Source organism: Hevea brasiliensis, chromosome 13 (assembly GCF_030052815.1).
Source record: "Hevea brasiliensis isolate MT/VB/25A 57/8 chromosome 13, ASM3005281v1, whole genome shotgun sequence".
Classification (NCBI taxonomy): Eukaryota; Viridiplantae; Streptophyta; class Magnoliopsida; order Malpighiales; family Euphorbiaceae; genus Hevea; species Hevea brasiliensis.
In genome coordinates this window covers 82,127,610-82,153,533 of record NC_079505.1, presented here as the reverse complement: position 1 = coordinate 82,153,533, position 25,924 = coordinate 82,127,610, and the positions used below count along the sequence as shown (strand labels likewise).

Sequence of the window (25,924 nt, the reverse complement as noted above, 5' to 3'; positions counted from 1 at the left end):
CCAAAATGTCATCTATGAATACGATGACAAAACGGTCCAAAAATGGCTTGAACACCCGGTTCATCAAGTCCATGAAGGTTGCTGGTGCATTAGTGAGTCCAAAAGATATCACCAAGAACTCATAATGACCGTATCTTGTCCTGAATGCCGTTTTGGACACGTCCTGATTCCTGATTCTCAACTGATGGTAGCCTGATCGCAGGTCTATCTTGGAAAAGAATCTAGCCCCTTGGAGCTGATCAAACAGATCGTCGATCCGAGGAAGTGGATACTTGTTCTTCACAGTCACCTTGTTCAGCTGTTTATAGTCAATGCACAACCTCAATGACCCATCCTTCTTTCTCACAAATAGAACAGGAGCACCCCAGGGTGAAGTGCTCAGACGTATGAAACCTTTGTCCAACAGCTCCTGTAGTTGCTCCTTTAACTCTTTCAATTCTGCTGGGGCCATCCTGTAAGGTGGCATTGATATGGGGTTTGTACCCGGAACAACATCAATGCAGAACTCTATTCCCCTTTCTGGTGGCAACCCTGGAAGCTCTTCAGGGAAGACATCCATGAATTCTCTGACAACAGGAATATTTTCCATGTTGACACCTTCTACAGATGTATCTCTCACCAATGCCAAATACCCTTGGCATCCACGCCTCAACATTTTTCTAGCCCTAATTGTTGACACCAAGTTATATGGAGCCACGCTTCTGTCACCATCAAAGCTAAACTCTTCCACACCAGGTATGTGGAAATGCACCTTTTTGTTCCTGCAGTCTAAAGTGGCATAATGAGTTGCCAACCAGTCCATCCCCAAAATTACATCAAAATCAATCACTGGTAGAGGAACCAAGTCTGCTGGGAGGATCTTTCCATCCACTACTACTGGGCTACCCGGAAAAACCATATCTACATCTATGTTGTCACTAAGTGGGGTAGCTACCGACAAAGGACATTCTAAGGTTATAGGGTTTCTACCCAACCTCATGGCAAACACAGGGGAGACAAATGAGTGCGTAGCATCCGGATCTATCAAAACACGAGCCTTATAGGAACAGACCAGAAGAATACCTGCCACAACTGCATTTGAAGCTTGAGCATCCTGGTGGGTCAGGGTGAAAACCCGAGCTTGACCCCTACCCTGAGTGGCGTAACCACGACATCGACTTCTACCTCTGACCGCCTCCAAATCCACGCCCCTTGTCCTCGGCCTGTTGTGAATCGATCGCCGCCATGCCGAAGCACCCGAATACAACTGAAGTGGAACATTCGCAACAGAACCCTGTGACCCCATCTATGGCTCACTGAACACGAGGCATTCCCTAGCAAAGTGACACAGTTGGCCACACTGAAGCATACTCTGAACCCATCAAACAAGGTCTGAATGTCCTCTTCCACACTGTGCACAAGGTGCCAAGGAGGATCTGAACTGCACCAATCGCTGTACCTGAATCGTGACCACCGCCGATCGCACTTTGTCTCAACCCTCGGATTTGTGTCTAAAACCACTCCTCTTATTCCCGCTTCTTCCTCTGTAAGTAGTTTGGCCACCACTATTCGTAGTACCCATGTGGGGAACACACAGAAGAACCCTCTGCTCTGTTTTCTTTGCTCTTTATTTGTCATCCATGACATAGCTAATCTCTATCATGCATTTGGATCAACTACCACATCAAAAGACTGATCAGACATCATGGCCAGGTTCGCATACCTTCTGTCAAGCCCCTTTAGGAATCTTTTCACCTTCATAGTTTCTGTAGCTACTGCTGTAGGGGCATATCTGCTCAATTCCAAAAATTTCGTAGCATATTCATCTACAGACCTGCCATTCTGTCTTAAGGCCTCAAAGGCCCACTGCTTCTGATCTCTGAAGCTTTCTGGCACAAACCAATTGATGAACATTTCCACAAACTGAGTCCACGACAAATCCTCCATCCGAGGTAATATGTAGTCATTCATCCATTGTCTAGGCATAGGCCCCATGACATGCTGCATACACTCTATAAGTCTTCTATCGATCAATCGCAATTACATTTCTGCACATGCGAGAATCCAAAAACCGATATGCGTCATCTGACACATCATAAGTACCAGGCACTAACTTCTTGAAATTGATGATCTGTTTATAAGGTTCCCCTCTTGGTACAGTGGACTGCTGCTGCTATGGGGGGTGGACCATATACTGCATCATCATGTCGATGGTTCTCTACAATCCAGCTAGAGTAGCTGCCATGGGGTCCATGGGACCCTGTGCCATGAAAGATCGATCTGACCGTTGGCGTTGCTCTTACTTGAGCAGCTCTAGGCCTCCTACCCCGCCTCCTCGGGGCAGGCGCCTCATCTTGTGCTGACACCTCGTCAGGCACATCTGGTTCTGGTGTAGTGGCAGCTCTCCTGCTTCTACGCATTTTCCTAAAATTCAGCAGCATTAGCCCATAAAATTCAAAATTACTCATTACACAGCTCTATAGACTCATATTTACACACAATATATGAAGCAGAAACTAGAAGCAAAGATGACAATGCAAGACGAATGTGGACCCTATTTTTCCGCATGTGACTCCTAGTAGACTCTTCCCAACACTTTAGATGAACATTCCCTAAGAATCTGGAGCCTAAGCTCTGATACCACATTTGTCACGACCCAACCTATGGGCGGACCAAGACTAGGACACAGGCGACCTAAAGCCCCCGAGGCCCGTAGTAAGCCTAACTATTCACTTAACCCAACTCTATGGCCCATTTGGGCCCAATTTCAAGAAATCAACCGGACAGAGTCCGGCCATAAAATGGACCTTTCAACGGGGAGTTTTTGACTCACCCGACCTGTAAACACAGTAAATACTCAATTGGGGAGCTCAGCTCACCCTCCACATACTCATATCATTATAAAAACATATGGAAGCTCAGCTTCCTCATCCAGTCCATCAAACATGCATATCATTATACGTTTACAGGTCCAACATGGTAATAATATTACAGACCAAAATCAAATAAATACTTCTAACACATGCGAAAATTCTAGGAGTAAATAAAATTACACAAATATTGATAATCAACCTGCGAAGGAGAAAAGTAGGTTAACCATAATAAAATCCTCCTATAGCCTGAAAAAATATTGAACAGGAGTGAGCGTTCGACTTAGAGAGTAAAATATCAATTTTAACTATAATCTCTATAACTATCTAAAACTAATGCACCCTGTAGAGTGAAATGCAACACCAGCAATAATTTCACATCATAACATCAAAAAGGTAATTTGGAGCACTCACGCACCCAGCAATATCAATCATATATATATATGGGAGCTGATCCCCTATACAGCTCTCTTAATTCCAACTGTGTCAGCGAAGAACTCAGCTCGAACTTCCACTTAATAACCAAATCGGGGTCCCAACGAAGAACTCAAGCCGTGTCTATCCCGAAGGACCGGGTCCCAACGAAGATCTCAAGCCGTGTCTACCTGTCCTATCCATAGTCCACACCACATCACACGCACGCCAACGCACGCACATTGCTCCAAATTACCACAACAACATACATGGTACTTTCACAGTTATGAATGCAACATAAATCGTGCCTAAAGTTTATCTATATAGATATATGCATATAAGTGATGCATGGGCATGCTTGAACATATAATAATAGTGAAATTACAATTAAAATTAATATTTTACTCACAGACTTGACAACGGTCACTGTGGCGACTGGGCGAAGGAAGAAGGCTGTCCCGGCTCACCTTTGCCGATTCCGACTTCGGGAACGCACTCGGGACGTCTGACAATGGGGGGGTAGCCAAAACCTCGGTCTAATTCGGAGACTTTTCCGGTAACGGGTCTGTCTGGCCGGAAATTCACAGACCCGAACAACTGTCGAATTTTCGCGAATTGAGGATACCAAAAAACGGTGTCGGAAAAATTCGAAATTTATGTCGCCGCGAAGCTCTCGACGAGTGGAGCACTCTGGTACTCTCGGTTTTCTCGTGGGATTCACGGTTTGCGAGAAATCTAGCCCGAAAGTCAAAATGGGCTAAAACTTCTCGAGCAAAAATTGGACAAATCGCTCAATGGATTTTGGTGTTCTTGGTGTCTATGGAAAGCTCTCGACGAGTAGATGACTTTAGACACAAGACCCGGTCCAATTGGTGGCCGGATCGGTCGGATTTTGGCCGGGAAGCCGAGGAGTCGCGTGCGCCCTGCGCATTATTTCTGGGGCCGTTTTCCGGCGTTCCGGGCGGCGGCCGGCCGTGGGGGAGGGCTGAAGTGGGGCGTCGGTGAGGTGGGGAGGCAGGGGAGGTGGCGGCGCGGCAAGGGGAGGAGGGAGGAGAGAGAAAAGAGAGAGAGAAGGGGAAGAGGTCGGACGCGCGCGGGGAAGGGAAGAAGAAAAAGAAAAGGCCGATCCGATTAGACCGGTCCGATCCGGTCCGGTTCGATTCGGCCGGTTTGATTCATGATACAAAATTTTGAATTTTTACTCTGCCTCGGGACAGAAAACGAGGTCCAAAAATTAGAAAAATTCAGAAAAACTTCGAGAAAAATTCGTAGACTCCAAATATATTTTTAGTTTTGCCACGTGGTCTTTAAATTAATTTTTAAAAATCATCAAAGTTTATATTTTCGAAAAATCGAACCCGATTTTTAAAATCCGAAAAATCTCAAAAAAATTCCTAAAATTTAAATAGAATTAAAATACCAAAAATGCTCATAAAATAATAAAATTTAAAATTTTAGGGTGTTACATCTTTTTGGTATATGACACCTAAGTTAAAAAATCATTGAAACATTTATTTTTAAGAATACTTCTTATACTTAAAGTTTAATAATAATAATAATAATAATAATAATAATAATAATAATAATAATAATAATAATAATAATAATAATAATAATAATAATAATAATAATAATAATAATAATAATAATAATAATAATAATGTTATTGTTATTATTATTATTATTATTATTATTATAAAAATTACCAAATCATATATGTTTTCTTTTTTTCTACTTTATTTATCATTTGGTTATATATGAAATAAAATTAGTTAATTTTAAAAATAATAAAAAATAATCTATTAATGAACTTATTTATAGATTGCAAAACTAAAACATATAGTATCAAATATAAAATTATATAGACTACTATTAAAAAATTTACATATTAACATTTGAAATAAAATCAAATTTTTATTTAAATGCTAGAATGTTATTTTATACTTATCCAAAGAATAATATTTTTTTAAATAAATTTTCTTTCTAACTAGAAAGGGTGAATTGTTTTCTAAAAAATATATATTAAGATATATATTTAAATAATTAGTCACTACAAAATCATTTATGAAATTCAAACCTTTATTTTTTAAAAAATATTTCTTATGTTTAGAATTTTAATAATAATTTAAAAGTCTCCTTATTATATAATGGCAGTTAATTTAAAGAGAAAAAAAATCTATTAATCAATTTGTTTTAAAATTTAAAATTAATTGTTATATCATAAAATACAAAATTATATCGACTATTATTTAAAAAATTTACATATTTACACTTGAGGTAAAATTATGATTAATTAAAAGTTTATCATTCGAATTTTATAATATAATTATAAAAATATAATATATATAATATATATAATAAATAATATTATTAAAATAAAATAATAAATAATCTGTATAATACTCTGAGAAAATGACTAAGTAAAAGAATATTCCTCCGGCCCATAAATATATACCAATTGCTCTAAATTTAGATTTTATGATGATTTTTATTGGATGAGTTTTGTTTTTATTATTTTTTCTTTCATTTACCAAAAGAAAATTGCTTGAAACTCTGGTATTTGATAATAAAAATCTTCAATTCATGATGAGCTTATTTTTTAGGCTAATTATTAAATACACCGTAAAACTAAAAATTACTACTCTCTCTTTATAAAAATATAAATTATTTTAAAAATAAAATTTATATAATTATAAGAAATAATATATATATATATATATATATATATTGTGAGTATATTTAATAATTTATTAATTTTTTATGCATTATTTTCATGTGAGTCAAAATATGTGTAAGACTAAACTGAAAATGAATGAAGAGTTTGACCATAATAGAGTCCCAGTCAAAGTCACTGACCGCAGAGCACTCAACATCATTGTCATTAGAATCTACCAAGCTTTCAGTTGAAATCTAACTTTAATCAGTTTAACTTGCAATTGAAATAAATTTAACTGAAATTATATTTTACTTAAATTAAAATTCATTAATTCAATTTCAAATTAAAATTATTTTTTAAAAAACATTTTAAAAATTAATTATTAAAATCAAATGAAAACATAATTAAAATAAAAATTAAAAGATCCTTTAATTCGATTTCTATTTATTTATACTGTATTTATTGTCATAAAATTATTTTTAAATTAGATAATATGTTATGATAACTGAAATTGTTGGTATAAAAACAATTAAATTATATTTAAACTATATATATATTTTTTATAATTAATCCTTAATAATAATATTTAAAAGAAGAATGATTGCCATGCTAGACTTATTTTCAACTCTAATGTGAAAATTTCCTTCCCTCGAAAAAGAGCACTTAAGTCTAGGCCATTCTCGACCATATTTGAGTCCAACAAATTTGTAAGCTTGGCAAAGCTAAGCTCATTAGCTAAGCCCATTTTGAGTGAATTGAACAATTCACACTGGGATAGGATGGCCTAGTGTGGATTCTGGGCCTAAATCAGTGGTTCAGGTTTAAAATCCAGGAAGATTAGAATCAATTTTTAGGCCTCTTAATTTTAATTAATTTAATGATTAATTTTTTCAATTATTTAATTTTTAGAAGGAAAAAAAAATTTTGATTTCAATTTAAATTAACATTGATTAATTTCATTTTTAATTTAAATCAGTTTAATTATAATTTAATTTCTATTTCAAATCAATTTCTCGCTGAATCTACGCTGGAATATCTTCAGGCCATATCTCCAGAATCGAATATGTCAAATAATTACTAATTTTATTTTTAATTAATAATATCAAAATCTCAAGGAACCATTCTTGTAAATCACACATGATACTTGACAACTTGATGTCATAACTAATAGAGCTCGGTAAACTTTATTATTATTATATTATTATGTTTTATTATTATTATATTATTATATTTTATTGTAAAATAAAAATAATATAATATAATATAATGATAATTTTTATTTTAATATTTAATTTATTTATAGTGTTATTAATAAATAACAATGATTGAAGTAATTATTGATCGAGGGTGTTAATTGCAGCTAAATGGTGGTGGTAGTGATGACAATAGTGATAATTAAGTAGTGGTGAAAATGTGAGGATGGCGATGATAATAGTAATTGAATGGTGGTGTAGCGGTAATAGCTAAGTAGTGGTGATAGTAATAGTGACTGAATAGTAGTGTTAACAATAAATCAATAAAATCAAAACAAATATTACATTCATTTTTAATATGCGATGATTATTATATTACTTTCAAGTATAATTGATTATATGATATAATTTTCATTTTATTACATTAATTATTTTTATTATCAAATAACATAATTATATGTACAATAAACTACGATTACATTATAATTTTGATTACGTCGTACTAAACATTACTTTAAGTCATTGTGTATCACTAAATGAATGAACAACACCACCAGGTTCCATAAGTAGAAGATTCATATTTATAAATCAATATCTAAAATCTTCAATAAAATAAAATTAATGATCATACTTTTAATTAGAAAAATAAAATACTAAATCCTCATAAAAGGAGGAACCACTATAAAAATAAAAAAAAATAATTCATTTAAGAACAAATTTTGAGAATTCATTTTAAAATGACATAAATTTGAGAGTTATTAAAAAAAAATTATAAAAATATATAAAAAAGAAAAATAAATAATTTGATTATGAATAAAGAGAGAGGAGTTGTCACCCACAAGAAGTAATCCCTTGAGTTTTCATGAAAAAGAAAGCTGGGAGAGAATGAACGATATTATTAGTAGGGGTGTGCAGTTTTCGGTTTAAACCGAAAAATCGAACCAAACCAATTAATTCGGTTCAATCAGTTCGGTTTTAAAATTAAATCGATTCGGTTCGGTTTATAATTTTGATAATTTCTGTTAATCGGTTCGGTTCGGTTATTTTCATAAAAAAATCAAAAAAACCGAACCAAACCGAAATTATTAATATATATAGAAAATAAAAAAATCGAATCAAATTGAATCGAATCGAACCAAAATCAAAGAAAATCAAACCGAACCTAAAGATTTTTGAGTTTTGATTTCTAATTTTTTTTGTTTTTATGTTTTTATTATTTAGATTTAATGTTAAAAATATGAAATTTTATAAATTTTGGTTTGATCGGTTTAAAATCGAACAAAATCGAAATTTATCGGTTCGATTCGATTTGATTTTCCCTTATCAATCAGTTCGGTTCGATTTTTAAAATTTTCGATTTTTGATTTTCGGTTTTATCGGTTCGGTTCAGTTCGAAACCGAACCGACTGTTTGCACACCCCTAATTATTAGGAATTCATTAAGAATTCATAAAACAAAATAATTAAGCTAGAGTTAAAAAAAAAAAAAGAAAGAAAGAAAATTGTAGGATTGCATCAATCACTCGTTTAGCTAATTACGGAAGGTGAACATTTAAATACTAATATATATTCTTAATCAACGCACGCTATATGAGTCTCAAACGCAAATTTCTATGCGACTTTGCTTGTCATGAAATGAATACTATCTTCTGCTTTCTTCCATTTGAAATTATCTCCTTATTCTAACAAAGTCACAATTTTGAAGCAGTACATTATATTAAGAGATAAGACAAAGACAAAACTATATATAAATTCAGTATATGGCCTTATTTTTTTGTCTTATTTGCAACTTTCATTTACGTGATCAGCTAATTTATATATTATTTGATATTTCTAAATTAATTTAATAAACTTTTAAATGAAATTATATATATAATATAACATAAAGTTAACATAAATAAATAGATTAATATACAAATATGGAGAAAATTTTGCCATCTAAAGAGATTTATTTGTTTTATATCTCATTCTATTTTTTTTTTTGTTATAAATATGTTTTTAAAGATATTAGAAAAAGGAAAAAAAAATTATGAATAATTATTAAAACTGTAATAAGTGCAACCAGCTGATGGGATGTTGCCAAACCAAAGAAAATCACAATTCTCAGGTCAAAACAAACATCATCAACGCATTTCACAGCATTTTCCTTTCAAGTTACCGAAATTTCACGAAAACCTTCAAAATGGAATAGCAAAGCAAGGCAAGGCAAAGGACTTAAATTTTAATAAATTAAATATTAAATATTAAATATAGCGTTGAACTGAGAAATTTTCCCTTTTTTTTTTTTAATTTTTTTTAGGAAGTACTAAACAAGGAGGAAGGAGAAAGAAAGGAAGGGAAGGGAAGGGAAGGTGAGATCAAGGGAGTGTGGGTCAGAATTCAGAAACAGCTACACGTTGTGAAGAGGAGGCAATTGCATGTGCCCACATGGCCTATCGCAGCTGGAGAGATGAACAACTCCACACTCACCCTCCTTAAATACGCAATTAACCATCTTTCCAGCTTTTACATTTCCCTGCATCTTCTTTCTTTTTCTTTCTGTCGGCTTTTCTGCTCGTACGACATCTGAATACTGAATATTAGCATCACCAAGCACTCCCTCTCTATACCCACAAATCATTTTTGCAATAATGAAGGAAAACAGTGATGGGTTTGTTAGGGCTGATCAGATTGATCTCAAAAGTCTTGATGAGCAACTCGAGAGGCATCTCAATAAGGTACGGGCCATGGACAAGAATAAGAAACCCGATGATGGTCATCTCTCATCAGTGGCTGCTGCTGCTACCGCCGACTCTACCAAGACTATTGCGCCTACCTTCAGGAAGGACAGGCAGGCATGGGAGATCGACCCTTCTAAGCTCATCATCAAGACTGTCATTGCACGGGGCACCTTCGGCACCGTTCACCGTGGCATCTACGATGGCCAGGATGTTGCCGGTCAGTCTCTTATTTTATTATTTTAGCTCTTTTTTTCCCCCTTTCCGTGAAATTTGTTTTAGGGATTTAGCTTCTAATTATGCACAGATAAATTTCCTCTTTTCTTTTTTTTCCCCCCTTCTTGAATTTCCCTTTCCATTTCTGGTACCGTATGAATCTATCAAATTAATATCTATGTTTTAGTGTTTTCTGTTTGTATTGATGGATTTGATGAATGTCCATTTGCCTTTTTCTAAAAAATATGCATTTGTATTGATGTTCTGTGTTGCTTCGCCATAGAGAATATGCAATGTTATATTCCTGCAAAATTAAGTGTTTTATTTTTCTCCATTGGACTAATGGAGAAAAATGAATTATGTTTTTCCTAACGTTTACTTTAACTTGGTCGGTCCAAAATTGGATCAGTTGGACCACTTCGAGATTCGTTTTATTGTTGCATGCCCTTTGATAATGCAATTATTCAAGTGACACAGTACCAGTTTTAGGCCTTTTTTTTAAGAAAAAAAAAAAAAACTGCAGCAATGAAAAGTTATGGGAAAATTCTGGATTTTTATTGCATTAACTTTTGTGAGGATGTTGGTCATTGAGCATTGTTAATGTACTCTTATGGAATCCGTGACTCTTACACGGGTTTGGGTTGAAATTGGTGGCGACACCAATAACTTGACTGACAATATTGTACTTCTAAACTTTCATGTGATCCCAGCTGCTACTTAATGTCAAGTCAATAAGGATTAAAAAAAAAAAATTTGGAAAAGTAGGCCTGGTAGCTGGAAATTAAGCTCCCAACATAAGTTGTTGGATTATAATTGTATTTTTTTTATTAAATCCTGAATTTTCTCCTTTAGGGGTCCATTTGAATAGGTATGCATTTTAGATGAATGTGAATTTGAATTTATGTTTCAAGTAAAAACTCATGAAGTATTAGCTAATATCAAACTTAAATACCCCTTCGATTTTAAATCTCATCTATCTGAATAAACCCTAATATTATTCACTTTTCAATTGCATCATTTTAAAGAGACAAGAATAGGTTGCTACTGATACAACTGATGCTTGTATGATTTGATTCCAGTTTTGCTAACATTAATCTTGTCTTCATTGATCCTCAGTTAAGCTGCTTGATTGGGGTGAAGAGGGCCACCGGACAGAAGCTGAGATTGCCGCACTAAGGGCAGCTTTTTCCCAAGAAGTTGCTGTTTGGCATAAACTTGATCATCCTAATGTCACTAAGGTCACTTTTCTTCATTTACAATTTATCTTCCATTTATTTAGGGGCAGAATTCGGTAATCAGCGGGGAGTGTGTGTTTGTGTGTGTGCACGTGTTTTTTTTTCCCCCCACACATTGCTTCAGTTTTGGGATATTAGCAACCTGAAAATCAGTTGATTGCTTTCTCTTTTTGTCATCAGTTCTTGTGGTTAGGGGGGCCTATAAGCTAGCTTTTTGCTTAGGTCATGAAGCGTGTGATCATTGTGGATTTTTTTTTTTTAAAGTTTGTCTGTAATTTACTAATTTTTCCTTATTGAAGTTGGGGGAGTTTACAATGGTAGTGATACCTCTATAAAGGCATTTTGTGACTTATATTTTCTTCTTGAAATCACCTTTCTTTCCAATATTTTTTTTCCTTAACCTTTTCAGGAATAGAATAAACTTTATGTTTTCCTGAAAAGCATTACTTTTAGGCCACTAATTGATCTTACTCATTGTTTAGTCCATTGCTTCAGTGAAAGATTTATCATTCAAATTCTTCATTTTCTATTGGTTTTGCCTTTCAGCAATTTAGCTTCATAGAATGCCATTCCAGAGCATTTGGTATGTTAGGACATAGAGATTTATTTCTACTGCTTTGCCTAAATGGTGGTATTTAATTAAGTGTTCAGGTACAAGCCTTTTTTGCAAAGTACTTGCTTTTTGAATTATTGGTATTGATTTTAATTCTGGTAATTCTCTGGGAACTATAAAGAGCTGTAGGATTCTCTGGTGTCCTAAAAATTACATTTGGATAGCATCAAGAATTTACTTTCATCTGTTATCTCAACTCATCTATACAATTGATGCGGCTATGGTGCTGTCATTTCCTAGTCCATGAAGGAGAATTTGAAAATGAAACATACAAGAATTTTCTTTTATGCATGTTCAATGCATTTCAGTCCATTAATTATTAGGCTGTTTTTCTCCCTGGTCTAGGTCCACCTTTATCTTTTTGATGTGGTGATGTAATGGCAGTTTTCAATGTTCAAAAAATGCTCCTAAATGTCATCATTTTTATTCTGTTAATCAGTGGAATTAGCTGAACTTCTATACAGACATTGGCAGTATATACAGACGTTGCAAGTATTTAACACTGTAATAATTACAAGGCAATGCAAACCAGAGGGACATGTGAGGCTGTATGGCAGTTGATCAGGCTTATATTTTCCAAATAAAATAGTAGCAGTTACCATTTTTACTTAAAAGAGTAGTAGGTGTTCTTGATACTCATGTTCTGACTCTGGGGTTTTTTGCTCTCAGTTTATAGGGGCAACAATGGGCTCAGCAGAGCTGCAGATACAAACTGAAAATGGCCAAATTGGGATGCCAAGTAATATATGTTGTGTTGTTGTGGAATATCTACCTGGAGGTGCTCTAAAATCTTACCTTATAAAGAACAGACGAAGGAAGCTAGCTTTCAAAGTTGTTGTGGAGTTGGCACTTGATCTTGCCAGAGGGTACGCCACTCTTCAATTTCTTTTTAATGTTTCTAATTCTATCTTCATGATATATAAATTTCGCAGTTTGAGAGTCATCTGTAATTTGTTACTTAGCTAACCAAGGATTTGGAATCCAAATTGACTGTGTATTGTAGGTTAAGTTACCTTCATTCCCAGAAAATTGTTCACAGAGATGTAAAGACAGAAAACATGTTATTGGACAAGACACGCACTGTAAAAATTGCTGACTTTGGAGTTGCTCGAGTTGAGGCTTCAAATCCTAATGATATGACTGGGGAGACAGGAACACTAGGCTACATGGCTCCTGAGGTATAGAGTTTATTTATTTTTCTTTGTTGGAGTATGCATTTTTTTTTTGGGTATTTCATTTAAATCAAAATCATTGTTAGTGTTTTTCATGCATGGAAGGATGTGCATACAGATGCCAATGCCTCTCATTGTGCAAAGACCCTGTTGCCACTGAACAACCTCTGCTTTTGATAAAAAAAACCCTCTGCTTTTCTGCTGCTTCATTTCTCCTTCTGTGTTATTCGATAATAAAGATTGATGGATTTGACTTTACTGGAACCTTTAGCTTGCATTGTCCTTTTTTTCCCCTTGGGGTGTTGCTGGGGCAGGATGGGACAGGTTGGAGTTAGTTTGAACTTTTGCTTTGTAGTTTTATCTCTTCTTCCTCCTGTTTTTTCTTCTTTTTTCTTTCTTTCCTTTTTGTGGGTTCTTTTTTTTTTTTTTTTTGGGGGGGGGGGGGGGGGTGTGATCTCGGCTTCCTAATATTACTGTGAAATATTTGGCAAATCATGCTATAGTCGAGTAATTGATCAGTGCCTTGTACTATGCATGGGTTGCAGGTTCTGAATGGCAATCCATATAATAGGAAGTGTGATGTGTACAGTTTTGGCATCTGTATATGGGAGATATATTGCTGTGACATGCCATATGCTGACCTTAGTTTCTCGGAAGTGACTTCAGCTGTGGTCCGTCAGGTATATTATATTTTCCTATCCCACTGATTTCTTCTTGCATCACCACATGCTTTATATTAAGAGTAAATCCATTAATTTTGCAATTATATTGGCTGGTTGTTCCCGTATACGGCAGAATTTGAGACCAGAAATACCAAGGTGTTGCCCAAGCTCTCTAGCGAATGTAATGAAGAGGTGCTGGGATGCTAACCCTGACAAGCGCCCTGAAATGGACGAGGTTGTCTCCATGTTGGAGGCCATTGACATATCAAAAGGTGGGGGTATGATCCCTCCTGATCAACAGGGTGGTTGTCTCTGCTTCCGCAAGTATCGAGGACCTTGAAGGATTACTGCCTTTGGGCAGACAAAATGACTTGAGTATGATTGTTTTGGGCTATGGCAGTCGGATTTGTAATTAACAGTGAAGGTAAAGGAGAATTGGGATATAAAATGATGAAGAGTGGATGATGGTGGACGTAGGATGGGAGCTGCATCACATTTCAGTTCATTGGATGATGTAAATCTGTTGTTTTGTTTCTATATTTCTCCAATATTTTTTGGGGGTTTTTGAGATATGTGTATCTATTTGGCCGGCAATTCTCGGCAACTGGCATGACCACCTTAGATCTAAGGTCACCCTTTCTATATGCTGTAAGCAGATATTATTGTTAACATTATTAGGATAATTAATACTGTTACAATCTTTCACTTGGTGTATATCCTATGTTAATTTAGGTAATGGCTCACTGTGATTTTTCCCAAAGTTCTGGCATTAAGAGTTACTGAAAAGATCTGCAGTTACAAATGAAATAAGAAACACATCCAGCAATTCGACTTTCCATTTTCTTTCTTATGGTAAAGCAAATGTAATTTGAAGTTAAAACATTTACAATACTGGTACAGATTTTGATGTTCTGGGCGGATGATACCTGCAGCAATTGAATGATAACTACACAATTGAGTTCAAACTGTGGAGTAGAGTTGAACCTCAGGTTTTTCTTTGGAATTATCTTCTTCATTGTCCCACCGAGTAGTCTTGTAGTATTTTGCGTAGAGTATGATCTGAATCAATCCCGATATAGCTCCCAAACCATTGGGAACCTATAGCAAAGCATGGAGGAATTTCATGTTGAGTTAGCTATCTTTCCATTTGATTTTCTTAAAAGATAACAGTTCTATTGATTTTCTTTAGCACCAAAAGAAAAGAGGAATATTATATGTGCGTTTTAGGTTCTTACCACAACATTAACATCGAATTTAAGCAGTGCGTAAATCACCCAAACTATTCCATTACACGAGTTAGCAAGGGACAGGAAAAATGGCATGTACTTGACGCTCTTTGTCTTGATGACCATCCTCTGCAACATAAATAAATAAATAAAACAAAGATCAAAGTAAATTACATATGCAGTGCAAACAGAGAAACGTACCATGACAGTCAATTGAGAAGCGTACATAATTACATTGAGGATGATACACAATATCCCAACAAACATGGCTCTTTTCTTTGGAGAACTGAATGCCATCATGGAGACCACGATAACCGCCACCACAAATATTACTTCTACAGTTAGTGCAATGGCGATCTTTCTCTGCAATTCACCATAAAAATACAACATGTATCAATTATAAATCATTCGTGGAGGGATTTTTCGGTTTAAACTCTTGATCTCCTGCATTATATTTGATGGAAAATTCTTTTCTAGAACTAATTATAGTGTGAATATTATTGATATAAAACATACTTGTTTGTTGATAGGAGAGAAGATGAAGAAGATGGAAACGTAGATGATCTCTATAAGTAAACCAATAGAGTTAATTGTGGTGACAAGAATGCTGTCTTCTTTAATGATAGGGAGGCCATAGAAGGACCACATTGCGCAATTCAGCACAGTTGCTATATAAGGGTCAGGCTTGAACTCTTGCACTGCCTTTTGCTTAATTATCTTCACGAACGTTGGGCTGCAATTTAGATATAGTCATTGTACTACAAAAACAAAGAAATTTAAGGAAATTAAGAGTCATGAAGAAGAAGAAGAAGATTACATGGGAGACAGAAATAAGCACAAAGAGATGACATTTCCTGTAGAGTGAAACAAATAATAATATTGTCAGAGAGATCCAAAAGGTGAAAATCAACATGAGTATATGAATAGGCTAGGGTTTGCAACACTAACCAATGATCCCTGCAATAGTTCTAACAGTTCCAGTGTCTACCATTTTTATATTTTATCACTATTGAGAGGAAGAAGAATTTAAGTAAAAAAAAAAAAAAACCTTTCGTTTAATTTGAAAAAAAAAAAAGTTAATTGGCGAAATAATTGAAGAAAAATGTAATATATAATAAAGATTAAAACTAGGCTCAACGCAATTGGCGATGGTTAATTAGGTTTAGATTAAATAGCTTCATGCATGGAACACGAAGAGATCCGGATGTGGCGATTGTATACTAGTGATTTTCTTGTAATGAAAATTAATTACATCCATAACTATCCATCTAATTTTGGGTTGCGGATAATTGCTGAATGTCGATGAAAACTTTCTTATAATAAAATGTAAGTATAAAATTTTTATGAATTTTTTAAAATTTAAGGATTAAAATGAAATAAATCAGACTATGGGTACCAAGGATCCATCTGACTAATTAATAATTAGTTTGGAGATGAGTTGGATAGACGCAGAGCAGGAAGAGAACTTGCTATGGCTTATGGGTGAATCAATTTCATTAGTTGCCATATAGAAGAATTAATATATTAATAGGTGTAGGAGTCCGGACACAATCATTTGATGGCGACGCAGAGATTAATTAAGACAAGGAGTTGGGTATTGGGATGTGAATTATTGGATGTCACTTTCTTTTGTGTCTTCTGCAGGAATCTATATCATGGTGAATCATGTCTAACCATTGATCATTAACCAAATTTTTACGGTGTCTGTGGAACGATTATGAGCTTTTAACACCTCCATTGATTGATCTTATCAATCTTTCTCCATGACTAAACTTGAATAAAAATATATTACTTTGCTAGATTTCCTTTTTCTAACTGTTCCTTTATATAATCCCCTCTTGAAGTTACAAAATTCAGCTTGAAGTTGACGTTTGTTTAATACAAGAACGAATGATGCTGAATTATCACCTTTCTTTTAATAATAATAATAAATAAATAAAAGAAACTCATTATTAAACTTAAGTAAATCTTAACTTATTCATCTCCTTTCTCTCCCATTCCTAGTGTAATTAAGCAGATTTGATCTGTCTCACACAATTCCAAGTAATTCATGGATTAAGATAATTGGTACCCACTTGAATTTTTAATCTGCTAGATAAGGTATTATGATGCTCCCATGCAATTTTTGTATGTAAGATGTTGATCATGTTGGAATACATCAGTTCCGCCGTATGAATATGATATAACCATTCTAAAATTCTCCAAATTCGGAAACAGGAGAAAACAAGACCTGCCTACTTGTAACAGAATACCATTTTCAGCAGCTTCTGTTTCCCCACCAAACTTCTTAGGCCTCAAAATAACACGTGTAAGTACCATTCTTTCCTAAAGATTATTTCTTTTTCAACTTTTCTTGATGATCTTGAAAGAAAGAGAAAATTCGTACCATTTGGTTCAATGAGATCAATGACTTTGTTCCATGACTATGACTTCTGCACAGAGTCTTCAACTTTTGGGTTTTGAAGTGTTTATGGTAATCTGCTGCTACATGTGATTTGCCGTTGTTGGAAATAATAGAGTTCGTTCTGGGAATTGGTTCTTTATGGCATGAGAGCACCAAAATTTGAATGCTTTAAGGAAATCTCTTTCTGGATTTTGGAGATTAGTAATATTATATAAATATTATGGTAATGGAGATCATCATCTCTGTGATACTATTGTTTGTGGGTATTGCTGTTTTGGTACTGATTCATCTTTGTATAGTTGGAAGAGCTTTCAGGAGAGGATATGAGAATGGTCAGGATATGGTTCCAGCAGGTATTAGCAGCAGCAGCAGGAATGGAACCAAAAAGATCGCAAACGAGGATTTGAAGAATCTTCCATGCTTCGATTTCATGGCAAAAGGGAGGGGAGAAACTAGCTCTGTGGATTGTGTCGTTTGTTTAGAGAACTTCAATGTGGGTGATAAATGCAGATTACTGCCAAACTGCAAGCACAGCTTCCATACCCAATGCATAGATTCGTGGTTAGTGAAGACTCCCATTTGTCCAATTTGTCGAACCAGAGTTCATCCCCCGAATATTGGGGTCATTTTGAGTCAAGAAAGTAGTGTCTCAGCTATTGGAGTTGAATTAACATAGCAGCAAATAGATTTCATTTGGGACTGGCTTGAACTCCAGTTTGTCAATCCATCATAAATCAGCTTCCAGTTCCTGTGGTATAAACTTGGTGTGAGCGTCCTCGGTCATGCAAGTAAAACGGCAAGTCCACTCGTTTTTCAACAAATTTAGATCTATTACTGGTTCTGCTAGATGTGATCATGTCAATATTTGTTTTTTCAGCAGCATAACTAAGAAATTAACTTGGAATTCTATTTTAGGCATATTATGTATAAAATTCCACTGTTAAAATCTTGCATATGCATCTTATTTAATCATCTGTTGCACTTGTGCATGATCTGACCTTCTCATTGTACAGTTGCAGGATCAAATAAGTAGCAGTTCTAATGACATATAGGTGGGTGTAAACTCTTATATTTTGATTGTTCATCAATCATTATTTCGTTGAACTGGGCAATTGGGGCAGTGATGGATGCATTCACTTGGTAATTGCGCTCTTTTTGCTCATAAAGCTAAAATAAGAAAAGAAAATATTTTTTTTAATGACAGAAAATTCCCTCTGATAATTAGACCTTTAGGAGCTGTGAAAAATGGTCTTAAACAAGTCAAATGTAATACCCATATGGAGGGACGATGTAATTTCTTGCTTCTACTACTTCATAAATACAATCCAGGGTGAATTTTGTTATCCTCTTGCTTATGATTAGTAGTCTGTTTTGTAATGTTATCGTTGGATTTTAGATTACTCACAAAAAAAAAAAAAAGGATTTTCCATAATTTAAGAATACAGTCTCCTCTTTCCAGTGTTATTGTTGTTGGTGGTGCTGCCACTGCCGTTGTTGGAGCTTGTTCCTTGAGAAGTCCATTTTTCGTTCCTTGCATTTCTGTAGCTTAAAAAGAAACTGAGAAACGTAGTTTTAACATGAAATTGACTATGTTGTCGTTCGGGTGTTCTTCCTGTCCTTTATGCTCTTTGACATTTCAATAAAATGAGACCTATTTATGTGCTGTATATGAGAACAAAAAACTTATGATACATTAACCTCTCCTCTAATTTAAACTAATTAAATGATAATGTCATCTAATTTTGAAAGACTTCTATACCATGTTCAGTTCTCAAAACCTACATAGGAATCGAAATCTTGAAATGCACCACCACAAAAACAAAGAATCACTTTCCATTGTATGTTGCAAGACCACAGCATTCCATCACCATGGCAGAAAAGGACTGTTCTCCCAATGTCAAGATGTTGGCTCAACCGCTCGAGTGGGATACCATCATCAACTCACCATGATAGCATGTTATTCATAAACGTACTACACAAACGGAGGAATTTAACATGGTCCTATGAGGCAACCCATTCAAGCACAAAACCCTAGCACGTAAAGTCGAAGTTGTAGAAAATAAAAGTCTCAAGTTCCAGAGCTTAAATTTTGAACTGAACTAAATGATCTTAATAGTTCACACAATCTTCTCCATGCTAAGCACATGGAAAGAACATCTTGTGCTCAAACTACTAATTGATACTCCATTACATATGCTAATACTGAGAGACAACACAAATTAGTTACTTAGTTTTTCTCAGCGTTCTTCTCCAATTCCCTCCTCAGCTGCAGCGAGAAGTCATCATTAACATCATCATCATCCCAATCATCTTCCCACTGCTGTGTCACCTCTTTTCCTTCCTCCTTGTCCTCCCACACTGTCATTGTTATTATCATTAGAAATGATAGGACCATTCATAAATGAGTCACAAAAGACGCAACATAATATGGAGAACTAGAAAAAAGGGTGTCTCCCATGCATGAGACTCCCTGCTCTGTGAACCGAAAAAGGCCATTAAATTTCAATCCATTGTGATGATGAGAAAAAGAACAAAGATGAAAGTTACAAAATTCAATTAAAGAAATATATAAGAAAATAACATAGATTCGGAAAAAAAAATAACAGAGTGATTATGTTTTTCTCATCCTCAAAATTTGTCTATGATTTTGCTGCATAAGTTCACATGTTATACAAATGAATACTTGACAATATTATTTCTCTTTTCTGCTAAAATGTTTGGATCACATACATATGTATAACCAGTCAATCTGTATGCATTACACCAGCAATTTTCACAAAATTATAATTATACACACTAATTGTGATCTCCCATGTCACGTTTAGGCTGCAGCATTTATTTATCTTCCAAGACTCAAGAGCTGCAGAACCAACTTCCTTCTTAAACTAGTTCGGCAATAAGCTAATTAAGAGAACAATTAACAAGAGGACAGGGACAGCCATATTTCAGAAAAGCATGATTATCAAGCATCCGTCATTGGAAAAAAATCTGAGCCTGAGCCATCTGAGTCCAGAAACTCTGGCCCATAGCGAAAGGGTTACAGGAGTGACCTGTTTAAACACCTTCATACCTAGCCACATAAACTGACAAAGCAACCTGTTATTGATCTATTTAAGCTAGTTGAAGAAAAAGAAACGATTCTTCTTTGAAATAATGTACTGTGCTAATGCACCATCATCAATTTTGAAATCAGGAGCACCACCAAAAAGACAAAAGGGTAATCAATTCACCCAAAAGACCTCAAAACCCAATCGGAATAACATTGCCGAAATTCAAAATTCAGCAGTTTTGCATCCTCAACATCTCCATAATTCATACCCATATAAATATTATTTACTAAAACCTACAGTCCGATTAACGTACAAACCATGTTATTCAAGTAAAATCCTTGCTTTAAAAAAAAAAAAAGTAAAATCCTTCTAAAAACTAACAAGAAAGAGCCAACCAAGCTAATCAATCCCCAAAATTAATTTAATCAACAACTTAAATATCCGCATGTCCAAAAAATTAATATATAAAATGCAATCACGGTTACGAGTTACCTTCATTGATCTCAAACTCTTCAAATTCATCGTCATCCTCGAAGAGGTCCATCTTCACGTCCTCGGTCGCTGATTTCTGTTCAGTAGCCATTTTTATTGCTCCAAACAAGATCTTGTTGGTCCGAATTTATAAGATCAGCTATTCTAAGAGAGATCTGAGGGAAACCCTAACCTCGCAAGCAAGATTGGGGTTTTTGTTGAGTGTTGACTTGCAATCTACGACAAAAGCGTTTTTTTTTTTTTGTTTTTTTTTTAAAGAATAAATGATTTTAATTTTATGAACGACGACGTACTCATAATGAAGACGTCGCATTTTTCTTTTTATTGGACAGAAAATATCAATCCTTCCGTTATATCTATCATATATATTTGTGATTAAATTTTTTTATTAATTTTTTATATATAAGATAATATTAATAATTAAATTAAAATATGATTTACTAAATTAAATATTAATGTGAAAAGTTATTTATAATAATTTTAATTTACAAAATTAAATTCTGCAGCAATTATCTTGTTTTACTAAATTTTAGTTATTATAATATTAAATTTAAAACAGCAAAATGATTTTTTTTTTAAATTAATTTTTTAACAGCGTCTAATTTTTTTTTCTTGAAAAGTAGTTTAAGCTTTGAAATGTTAATGCCAAGCAGATTCTAAATCCAAACAAGAGGGCTTTTTCTTAGTCATTTACTCTAGCTAAATAGCCAAAAATGTTCATCTACTTAACACACTTTAACTAAACTTTATTTTATACACAATAGACTGACTCATATCCTACACTTATTAACAGGACTTAAAAAATTCATGGCTCCTATGTTTAGGTTGCTGATACAATACTTGAATTCTTAGTTTGGAAAAACTTCTTGAGCAATGCCTCCAATCATAAACTAGAATTGAAAAGTTTAAATATGCAAAAAAAAAAAAAAAAAAAAAAAAAAAAAAAAGAAAGAGAGAAAAGAGACAGAACACAGAGAGAGACAGTGTAGTATCATCACACATATAAGATGATATTATATATATATTTTTATATTATTTTTTTTAACTTTTTATTTTTTGGTTTTTTAATTTTATAGTCTTATTTTTAATTTGAATATAATAAATAAAATTCTCATTTAATTCATATAGAGATCACTATATATATATATATAGTAAAGTGTTGTTTTCTACTTTTATATCATTAAATTTATATTTAAATTGTCTTAATGATATAAGATAATATTTATTGAGCTGCTTAGACTTTTTCTTGATTTATGAAAATTTTTGAGAAGGTTTAAAGTATGAACCTTCTCATTCACTAAAGTAATGAAATGATTAGATCGATTATGAAATATGAATCATAAAATTTCAGTTTATTTCCAATGTAATTAAAAAAAATTAAAATTTTGGATATTGAGGTCAACAGCCTACCAACGGTCCCCTCCCAATAAGAGGCTTATTAGGTATTTAGGAGCTCATGCCGTCTTTTTCGCAATAAAATATACCACATTTCATAATTTACGAGATAATTAAAATTTTAAGAATATATGGTATATTAAAAATTAATACTAAAAGTATCTTATAATTTCTCATGTAGTAATAATAGTAATAATAATAATAATAAATTTTTATAGATAAAGTAACTAGTGTATGTCTTAATTTTTATCACTAAAACTATTAAATATTTAAGGCCTATTGGTCAAATAATTCTAAATTTTTATGTTGATTATTGATTATATTCAAAACATTTAATTTTAAAAAATTTAATTATGATTTTAAAAATTATTTAAAATTTAAAAATTAATTTAAAAATTTTGACTTTTTATATCTGAATTATCATGTGACATATATTGCCACTTTTCTATTTTTTTTTTAATTTCATTTATCTCTGTTCCTCATTCTCTTTCTTTGGCTTCTCTTTCTCTCTCCCACTTGTTCTCTCCCTCTCTCTCTCTCTCTCTCTATCATAAGCAATCAAGTCTTAATGTGTGAAATCCATATTCTCTTTCTCTGGCTTCTCTTTCTCTCTCCCACTTGTTCTCTCCCTCTCTCTCTCTCTATCATAAGCAATAAAGTCTTAATGTGTGAAATCCACACTTTTTTGCTTGGAGAGCGAGACAGATGAATCAAATAAGAAAAAATTAAAAAAAATATAACATAACATATTATATGATAATTTAGTTATAAAAAATTAAAATTTTTAAGTTAATTTTTAAATTTTAGATAAAAAATTTTTAATTTTAAAAATTATGATTAAATTATTTAAAATTAAAAATTTTAGATATAATCAATAACTAAGATAAAAGTTTGAATTTATTTGAAAAAAACTATCATTTAAATAATTAACAAAAATTTAATGGTAACTGGCATATATATTGGATCTGAAATATTCAAGTTTTACCTGTGTAATAATAAAAAGTTTAAGATTTTACATGAGAAGTCGGGTATCTGAATCTTTATCCCAACAGGGAAAAATAAATAAATAAATAAACATTGCAAGGCAAGTGTTGTATCTCGCACTACGTTCACAAATTTTTTTTTTTCTGAACACTACGTTTTTTCACAATTGAAACAAGAACAAAACGAATCTCACGTCATTTTATTAATTGTACACTAGGTACCACAAAAAGAATCGAAGTACAAACGTATAATAACGGTACCTGACTGATCAATCAATATCTGTAATTGTATGACATGGCAATTAACTCTCAAAATACCGAGCTAACCCTGGAATGTATTTACAGAAAGAAATCGAATCAAATCTACAACAAATAATTACCTCACATGAACTGGTCGTTCACATGGAGCTGAACCTATCGATCCTGAAGAGCTTGTTTCTCGGAATTTAAGTAGAATTTTTATCAGGGACCTAGCTTTACTGCTGGCCTGAGACGTGCCATCTGTTACAATTGAATACAGTGCACTCATAAGAGCAGGATCCTTTGCTAAACCCTCCACCACTTCTACTCCTCCATGTTTACACAAACATAACAAGATCGAAACACAATACTCCTTCCCAGCTCTAGATGTTAAGGATTGCAAATTCCTAGTTATTATTGATAAAGCTGAAGTTCGCAGGATTGCTACTGCCCCATCAACATTCTCAGCCAGTGCTGCAACAACTGCCAGTGAATCTGCTACAAGTCCATCCTTATCCGACAAGCATAGAATTTCAATTAGCAACGGAACAGTACCAGATGCAACTACTTTCTGGTGGTTCCCTGGGTATTGAAGCAATGCAAAAATGGCAGCCACTGCATTCTTTTTGCCACTAGTTGGCCTTCCCTTGATCAGCTCCACAAGTGCTGGAATTGCTTCAGTTAATTCTCCTATTAATTTTCTGTATCCCTTCTCCGAAGCAAGGTAAAAAATTGTTGCCGCTGCTATTTGCTTCGCTTCAAAACTCAATCCTCTCTTAAGGACTGCAACAATTGGTTTCAATCCACCACTATCAATTACGACCTTCTTGCCACTGGTATGCTTTGAGAGCTTTAATAGAGCTCCAACAGCATTCTCTTGCGCAGACCTATCTGAAGAAGACAAAAGGTTTATGAGAGGTAGGATTGTGCCTGCTTCAATCAAACAAGATCGATTAAATATGTTCCATTTTGCAAGCAACCGAATCTCATAAGCAGCCTTGTTTTTCTGTTCACCTGACCCAAAAACCAGCCTCCTTGCAAGAAACCTTGAAAGGAATTTCATAGCTTCTGCTGCTGCAGGGCTGCCAGGAACAATAGTTCTCGTTATATCACGACTTCTGCTTCCTGATTTAGACAGAGAAATGCCATTGTCGCTGCAGAACTGTTGGATGAACTTTCTAAAAGTGGTGTTGGGGACTAGCTCTGTGTTTTTCAGCCTCTCCCCTGTTTTGGGACAAATCATATTTCCAGCTTTGAACCATTTTTCAATCGAAGATCGATCGTAAGTCTGCCCGGTTGATACAGTTACTGGATCAAGCATTAGCTCAAGCGAAATTGGGCATCGAAAATCTTCAGGATTTAAGCAACTGAGCGTCTCCATGTTGCATCTCACATCAATTTGGTCATTGTTTCGATAATCCAATGTTTCGAAAATTACTGCTCTGGAGTAGCTCATCAAACCCAACAAGCTGCTCAGGAATGGAACCTCTCTCTCATCACAGTCTGAGCATTGAAAGCCAATCTCTTCTTCCAAGAACTTGACTTCCTTGGCACAATCACTCCAGTTTCTAATCTCGAGATAGTCAAGAACCCGCTTCAAAAAGCTCAATTGAGGCTCAATTCCCTTCTCTAAGTAGTTCAATATGAAAAGAACTTGTTTTGAGGCGCATTCGTCTTCAGGGTCCAGCTCGAATTTCGCCTTGCGTGCTTGCCTTGATACTAACTCAACTAATTCCTTCACTTCACCGCCCACATCTATCCGATTCAATGGCAGAACATCAAGAGCAGTGGCAATTGCTCGAATTAACACACGAAACTGAGTGGCGATAAACTTTGACTTCATTAGAATACATAGCCTGGCACCTTCACGTGTACAGTCTTCGAACAAGAACTGGATTTTTTGAAAGGTGAGGTGGAGCTCAGAGAAGCAAAGAACTGCCGAGTCCGAGAGAACCAATCGGCGATCCCTGATTTCCTCGAAGAATATGAGAAGAATTCCAATTTGACGAATGGCTTCGCGGGCATTCCTCCGCTGGGTGGCAAAGAAATTGGACTGATAATTGCATATCTTTTGGGAGAGTTCGATTAAAGATGACAAAAGGGTCCCCGGAGAAATGCCCTCGCAAGGATGAACAGCCGGGAATGTGAGAATCCGGCGATCAGTACGGACAAATCTTTGAATCATTAGAAGAAATGAAGAAGAGCAGGATGACTCTGCGTAGTTTACACTGGTTTTGTTTTGTTTGGATGCTAATAAAATGGATAGGAGTCAGCCAACCCAAATATAGAAGACGAGTAAACCAGAAAATCTAGCAGAAAACGTGTCAGAAATTCATGGATGCGCCAGAGAATCCTGAGCTGACGGCTAGATTTGGCACTCAAGTTTTTGATAACACGTGTACACTGAC

At 34.5% G+C, this 25,924-nt stretch overlaps 5 protein-coding genes across 5 annotated transcripts; 2 read left to right on the top strand and 3 right to left on the bottom strand.

Annotated features, from left to right (window-relative positions):
- The first annotated feature begins 9,391 nt into the window (after window positions 1–9,391).
- Window positions 9,392–14,440, top strand: LOC110657081 (serine/threonine-protein kinase STY13). The gene is made up of 6 exons (XM_021814142.2): window positions 9,392–10,048; window positions 11,161–11,282; window positions 12,562–12,758; window positions 12,896–13,070; window positions 13,610–13,744; window positions 13,860–14,440. Exons 1-6 carry the CDS (start codon window positions 9,742–9,744, stop codon window positions 14,064–14,066), a joined length of 1,143 nt encoding a protein of 380 aa, XP_021669834.2. The 5' UTR covers window positions 9,392–9,741; the 3' UTR covers window positions 14,067–14,440.
- Window positions 14,441–14,510: 70 nt separating this feature from the next.
- On the bottom strand, window positions 14,511–17,271 carry LOC110657116 (bidirectional sugar transporter SWEET5-like). The gene is made up of 4 exons (XM_058133161.1): window positions 17,183–17,271; window positions 15,469–15,685; window positions 14,962–15,315; window positions 14,511–14,824 (listed from the first exon to the last, which is right to left on the bottom strand). Exons 1-4 carry the CDS (start codon window positions 17,269–17,271, stop codon window positions 14,687–14,689), a joined length of 798 nt encoding a protein of 265 aa, XP_057989144.1. The 3' UTR covers window positions 14,511–14,686.
- A 1-nt stretch (window position 17,272) lies between these two features.
- LOC110657077 (RING-H2 finger protein ATL56) lies at window positions 17,273–18,699 on the top strand. The gene has a single exon (XM_058132508.1). The coding sequence runs from the start codon at window positions 17,577–17,579 to the stop codon at window positions 18,030–18,032; it is 456 nt and encodes a 151-aa protein (XP_057988491.1). The 5' UTR covers window positions 17,273–17,576; the 3' UTR covers window positions 18,033–18,699.
- Window positions 18,700–19,416: 717 nt separating this feature from the next.
- Window positions 19,417–21,119, bottom strand: LOC110657079 (protein DELETION OF SUV3 SUPPRESSOR 1(I)). Its single transcript, XM_021814141.2, has 2 exons — window positions 20,899–21,119; window positions 19,417–19,714 (listed from the first exon to the last, which is right to left on the bottom strand). Exons 1-2 carry the CDS (start codon window positions 20,987–20,989, stop codon window positions 19,584–19,586), a joined length of 222 nt encoding a protein of 73 aa, XP_021669833.1. The 5' UTR covers window positions 20,990–21,119; the 3' UTR covers window positions 19,417–19,583.
- A 2,332-nt stretch (window positions 21,120–23,451) lies between these two features.
- LOC110657078 (U-box domain-containing protein 19) lies at window positions 23,452–25,793 on the bottom strand. The gene has a single exon (XM_021814140.2). The coding sequence runs from the start codon at window positions 25,699–25,701 to the stop codon at window positions 23,653–23,655; it is 2,049 nt and encodes a 682-aa protein (XP_021669832.2). The 5' UTR covers window positions 25,702–25,793; the 3' UTR covers window positions 23,452–23,652.
- Window positions 25,794–25,924: the final 131 nt, after the last annotated feature.